The sequence below is a fragment of the Entamoeba dispar genome, genomic scaffold (genome assembly GCF_000209125.1).
Source record: "Entamoeba dispar SAW760 scf_1105229459489 genomic scaffold, whole genome shotgun sequence".
Classification (NCBI taxonomy): Eukaryota; Evosea; order Mastigamoebida; family Endamoebidae; genus Entamoeba; species Entamoeba dispar.
Window position 1 is genome coordinate 6,285 of NW_001853718.1, and position 6,405 is coordinate 12,689.

Genomic DNA, 6,405 nt, shown 5'->3' on the forward strand with positions numbered 1-6,405 from the left:
AAGGAACAAGATGCAGATGAAATTAAAATGAAAGCACAAGAAAGAATAAAGTACATAAAATATATGATGATAATGATTAAAGAAAGAATTAAATTTAATAAGAATGAAATTGTCAGAATCAATACAAATAAAATCATGTTTGATTCTAATAAGAAAATCAAAATAAAGAAGAAAGACCCACAAAATGAAATATACCCAAATAACGATATTACTTTAGAATATTGGAAATCGTTATATGAAACACAGGTGATATTAAATAAGGAACATTGGAAAATAAAACAAATCACCTCGTGGAATGAAAGATACAGGAATTATAATAGTGTCATCATCACAATGGATGAACTAAATCTAAGCCTGATGAAAATAAGTAATTGGAAATCACCAGGTATTGACACTATATATGGGTATTATTAGAAGAGAATGTCATCATCAAGAGAGTCCATTCTTAATATCTTCAATGAATGGTTAAACTTCCCAGAAAACATCCCTCTAGACATGGTAAGTGGAAGAACTATACTAATCCACAAAGGAGGTGATATGAACGATGTCACTAATTATCGTCCTATCAGTTGTACAAATGTAATTATGAAAGTATTTACCTCCATATTGAAAGAGAAGATTCACAATAGAATTAACATGAATAGTGAATCACTAAAAATTAGTAAAAATCAATTGGGATGTAAACTGCAATCTCTTGCTGCTAAAGAAGGGTTAATTAACAGTTATATGTTAAAACAGCAAAAAGAAGAGAAATACACAAAATATGTAGAGTCATTTTATGACATTAAGAAAGCATATGACTCAGTAAATCATGAATTGGTAATAGAAGCACTTAAATATTTTAATGTAGAGGGTGTCATCATAGACATTGTAGAAAGTATGATGAATAGATGGAAGATATTCATATGATATAAATATAATGAATATCTAGGATGTATTAAATTGATGAATTTTACAAGGTGATTCATTATCATTTCTACTCTTCATCATCCAAATGAATATAATTTCTCAAATCATAGAAGAGAAGTTCCCAAAATCAAACCATACATTGTATATGGATGATTTGAGAATAATGACACAAAGTAGTGAAGAAATGGGAACAATCCACAATGAAATTAAACAAATAATAAGTGGAATAAGGATGGAAATGAATGAGAAGAAATCAGGAATGGTATTAAAGAACATTAATAAAATACCAGATGGAATGCAAAACATCACATTAATTGAAGGAGAGGATTTGTATAAATATTTAGGTGTATGTCAGTCCGATGAAATTAATGATACCTTCAATTGTAAAATCATCAAATAAAAGATGATGATGAAAATGGAAGAAATAAATAGCGATGAAAGTAGTAATAGAAGATATATTACAAGAATTAATACTGAAGTAATACCCATCTGAAGATATTCAGCATCAATAGTAAATTGGAATGTAACATAGATAGAATGGATTTGGAGATAAGAAAATATTTAAGAAAGGCAAAATACATTAGTTGTAACTCAAAAGACCGTCTATATGTCATATAAATGAAATGGGTGAAGGATTAATAAGCCTAATGGATGAATATGTTAATGAAATAATCAGAACAGTAATGTACTATTGTACAAGAGTGAAATAAGAAATAACATAATAGATAGATGGTATTCCAAGAAAGGAATATTGAATAGAATTAAAAAAGCCCTAAGTCATAAGATCACAGAAACGAAAATAGAAGAAATATTAAATGAAGGGATTGAAAATAAAAAAGAAAAAGAAGTAGTATTAAAAATAAAGAAATTAATGACCAACAAATACATCAAAAAATGGAAATCAAACAAGTGGACATTTTAGAAGATGGTTCTAGTCAAAATTGATAGATAAAACTACTACAATAAATGCATGGAAGTCCATCAATATAAAGAAAAATGTATTTCTTCAATTAACTAAAATGCAAGATGGAGCAATATTTAGTGGGTACAGGAAAGCGAAAATATTAAAAAATGAAAGATTAAAGTACTGCCCACTCTGTAAAGACAAGATAGCCACAGTAGAACACATTCTACTATCTTGCATTGGTCATAAGAAATCACAAATGGAGAAACATGACCATATTGGCATCATCATATGGGAGGGGTTAATAAGAAAATACACAGGAAATAAACAATACAAGAAACCCCCATATGAAACAATGTTCCAATACAATGACATCACTATGATATTGAACAAACAAATAATGCCAAAAAGTGATGGACTATATCATAAAAGACCAGATATATATGTACTAGATAAGAAGAATAAAACTGGTCTAATATTTGATATGACTATTGTGGCAGATCATAATATTAATGGAGCCTATTGGAAGAAAAGAAACATGTATAAGGAATTAAAAAATAGGGTAATTAAAATAGAGAAATTAAAAGATGTCAAAATAATTGCAGTAGTAATTTCGATTAATGGGCTAATAAATGCTGAAAGTATTAAAATAATAAAAGAATTAAAAATCGAAATAGACATCACTAAAGAAATCAAAAACATTGTAATTAAAAACATGATGGACGTCATGGAAAACTGCCTCTACCACAACCAAACATATGTTGTTGAACTACATAACGAAGATTCAGTGACGAAATTAGTCTCCCTTGAGCCAGGAACAATAGACACAAGTTCTATTAATACTTAATTAATTGCTTGTCATTTTATTATTCAATTCACCTTTAATATTTATTTAATTTTTGAATATAATTAAATAAAACTTACATAAATTAGTTTAATTCATAAATAAAATATATTTAACGGATTTTGAATTAAATATATTTTTTTTAAAGAAATGTATTATCCTTTATAAAACATTTCCATCTTCCTACTTTATTCTCGTTTTTAGTCTTTTAATTTCTTCTCTTAAAGTTTCTGCAAATCTTTTACTTTCTTCGCTTATTGTTTCTGTCATTATTTCTGATATATTGCTTCATCTATATAATCTTCATTATCAATACTATTTATATAATTATTTTCCTTTTCTGATATACTTTCATACTCTTCAATCGACATTACTTTTGGTTGGTAATCAATGACATACACACACATCGAACTATCAACTTTTAATTTCGTCTTCTATCAAACTATTCTTTTCTTCTTCTTTTGTTTTCATTTTTGTTATTGAGACTATTTTTATTCTCTACACAACCACTTATTATTAATTTTTTCCATCAACTTCTTTGTTTTTACTTCCCTCTTTACCTGTTATCTAGTTTTTTTAAGAGTATTCATATATTTTCAATTTTTTATAACCTTATTTTGGTCTCTTTTCCTTCTTTTAAAATTTCTACACTATTTCTAATGTGTTTTAGTGCTTATTAATTATTTGTGAAATACATTTCAACAGATTACAAACAATTAATATTAAAAAGATGAAATATCTGATGATTTATACATCCAATTCTAGCTGTACATTAAAAGAGAAATCTTCGAATTTGCTCATGATATAAATAAACTCTATGATAGAAGAAGAGTGTATTGAAGAAGCTTGAGTAACCACTTCTCAATATGAAGACAATCCAATTATTTATTGTACAGTTAATTCTTTAAAATATATTTGTAGACCTAATTAAAGCTTAGCATATTTCTGAGAATAACCAAGAGGTTCAACACCACATCAGAAACTGTACAAAAAATTATTTTTATTCAACAATCACATATTCAATTGAAAATATTTTGCAATATTGGTATGGTTAAATAAGAATTTATCTAAAACAAAAGAAGAACCTTGGTGCATTAAAAGGAAATTAATTGTAAAAATTATAATAAATTTAAAGACCAGAAAAGTTAACTTTGGTTCATATAAAATTCTATCAAAGAACAATACCATTTTCAGATAAATACAAAAAAGTTAGTTTTTCTCAAAATCACCTTTTAAATAACTAAACAAAATAATTAAAACCTAACATTTGAATAAATTTAACGTTTAACAAGTATCTCTTTTTTATTACAGAATGAAGATCATTTAAAACAAACATAAAAGAGCACTTTCCTTCTGAAAGTTAGTCTAATAATATTTTCAATTAAAACAGATGTTCATAAATTAAATTCGTAAAAAATATTAAAGTAATTAATTTATTAATGCCCCATAGTATCTACTGGATTGATATATTATTATAATATGGGATTGAACAAAAACTAAAAGAAACATCAGAAATTTATTTTGTAAATTAAACAATTCAATTATTAAATAATATCTTTTTTAGTTTCTTTATCATTCTCAGATGTTTCAATACTCCTTTTTCTATTTAATTCTATTACTTTTTCAAGCCATGTTTTGCATTCTTCGAAAGAACGAGCCTCACCAATTTCTTTTAATAAGTCTTTCTTTTGTTTAATTTTGTACAACATCATTTTAATTAAATGACCTTTAACATCAGAAAGTCTGACCAAGTTCTTGTCTTTATATTCAAATACAATATTAATATATTCTTCTGCTATTTGTTCATTATTATCAATAATACCTTCACACATTCCAGGGTTCATTAATAATCCAAAACCAATCATATATCCATCTGAATGAGTAACTTTTTTACACTCTTCTATTTTCTCTCTACTTCTCATCTCTCCATTTGCAATGACAGGGATTTTTAACTGTTCTTTTATTTTTGCAATATAATTCCATCTAGCATGATAGTTCATACTTTGTTTTTCATTGATAGTCCTTCCATGAACAGCTATTCCCCATATCCCACACTCTTGTAACATTTCTACAAATTTCATTGTTTTATCTTCATCTTCAAATACTCTAACCTTACAATATACAGGAATATTGACTGCTTCAATAACTGCATTAACTATTTCTTTAGTATGGTCAAAGTCTAATGCAAGATATGCTCCATAATTCCCTTTCTGAGCAATTTTTTGTGGACAACCTAAATTAATATCAATCGCATCACAATAACTTTGAAGGAATTTTGCTGTACGAGCCATCTCATTTGCATCACTTCCAACAACTTGAATTATTATTGGTCGTTCTTTTGGATCAAGAGAATTAACAACTTCATTTCTATACACTTTTGATTCAACAAACATTTTTGATAACACCATTGGAGTATAACACAAGTTTACACCATGTCTTCTTACTAAAATCCTAAACGTTAAATCAGATCCATCTACCATTGGCGCTAATATGTGTTGAGGGTTTCCTAACTTTTCTCTATAAAATAAAAACTTACTATCTTCTTTGTTCATGTCATTAGTTGTCATTAATATTGGAAGTGATTTAAAATAAAAAAATAAAGTTCTTCAATACATAAATATTAAGTGAATTTTTGGTAGTTTTATTTCATTACCATAACCCTGTATCAAGCAATTTTTATTATATTAAAAATTAAAAGAATCAATAAATAAATAATATTTAAACTATAATTTGTATTGGTATGAAGAAGAACTATTAATGGGTAATGATTAAAATCTCACAACTTACGAATCAAGGAACTATCAACTTTAACAATAACAAAATAACAATTACTACATTGACAAGTACTAATAATGAAATAGAAAAAAATATTAGTTTAAACTTCAATAATGATTTAAAATTAATAGAAAATGACATTGTACGAGTTAAACAATTAACAGAAAATTATAAAAATAGTTTGAATGGATGGATACAAGAAGAAAGTACAGAACTTCAAAACCTTTGGGCTGAAAAGCGAAACCCTGGATTAAATCAGTATTTAAAACAATTATCAGAATGGACAAATAAAACAGTTTCTAATATTATTTATGATTCTAATATTAATGATAATTTTAATGAAGTGATTATTTCAAAAGGTAAAAACCTTAATAATTTAATGTTTGTTATTGAAACTGATGGTGGAAATATATTTGGATCATATCATACAATAATTCCACCAAAACCAAGTCAATGGGTAATAAGAGATAAAAACCATTTTGTATTTTCTTTGTTAAATCCATACGGAACTAAACCAATTAAATTTACTCCTATTATTGATGAATGTTATCCATTATGGGTTTATAAATCTACTCCTGGGTTATTTTGTATACAATCTTTTTGTCATATTTCTACAAATAAACACTGTTATATTAACTCTAGAGGATGGAGTGGTAAATCATTTAATGAAATGTATAATGACACTGTTGGAAAAGATGGAAAACTTTTTACTAAAATTGTTTTTCCATCTCATTTTGGTTTAAAGAGATTAGTTGTTTTAACATGGAAATAAATTATTTTTCTTATTTATTTTTATTTTTTATATAAAAATTTATTCGAAGGTAGCAAGTCAGAGGCATCACACAGTTCCATAAAATGAATCAAATCATTGAATTATTAATTATAGACTGATTGTAGTGTTGTATTTGGTTGAAAAACATCTTAATCAATACTATAAGAATCAGTGTTTATTATTTACAATGATGGGATATCA

The 6,405-nt window shown here is 26.3% G+C and overlaps 2 protein-coding genes across 2 annotated transcripts, besides 9 other annotated features; one reads left to right on the top strand and one right to left on the bottom strand.

Moving 5' to 3' along the window:
• Positions 1–2,670: part of a repeat region that runs on past the window's edge.
• Positions 2,671–2,693: 23 nt separating this feature from the next.
• Positions 2,694–2,804: a sequence feature (AT_rich).
• A 552-nt stretch (positions 2,805–3,356) lies between these two features.
• Positions 3,357–3,524: a repeat region.
• Positions 3,525–3,759: 235 nt separating this feature from the next.
• Positions 3,760–3,791: a sequence feature (AT_rich).
• A 276-nt stretch (positions 3,792–4,067) lies between these two features.
• Positions 4,068–4,098: a sequence feature (AT_rich).
• A 71-nt stretch (positions 4,099–4,169) lies between these two features.
• Positions 4,170–4,220: a sequence feature (AT_rich).
• Positions 4,202–5,224, bottom strand: EDI_028100 (tRNA-dihydrouridine synthase, putative; the record flags this gene model as incomplete). The annotated part of the gene is made up of 1 exon (XM_001735870.1): positions 4,202–5,224. One exon carries the CDS (start codon positions 5,222–5,224, stop codon positions 4,202–4,204), a length of 1,023 nt encoding a protein of 340 aa, XP_001735922.1.
• A 104-nt stretch (positions 5,225–5,328) lies between these two features.
• Positions 5,329–5,389: a sequence feature (AT_rich).
• A 32-nt stretch (positions 5,390–5,421) lies between these two features.
• EDI_028110 (uncharacterized protein) lies at positions 5,422–6,204 on the top strand (the record flags this gene model as incomplete). The annotated part of the gene is made up of 1 exon (XM_001735871.1): positions 5,422–6,204. One exon carries the CDS (start codon positions 5,422–5,424, stop codon positions 6,202–6,204), a length of 783 nt encoding a protein of 260 aa, XP_001735923.1.
• Positions 6,199–6,245: a sequence feature (AT_rich).
• Positions 6,246–6,405: part of a repeat region that runs on past the window's edge.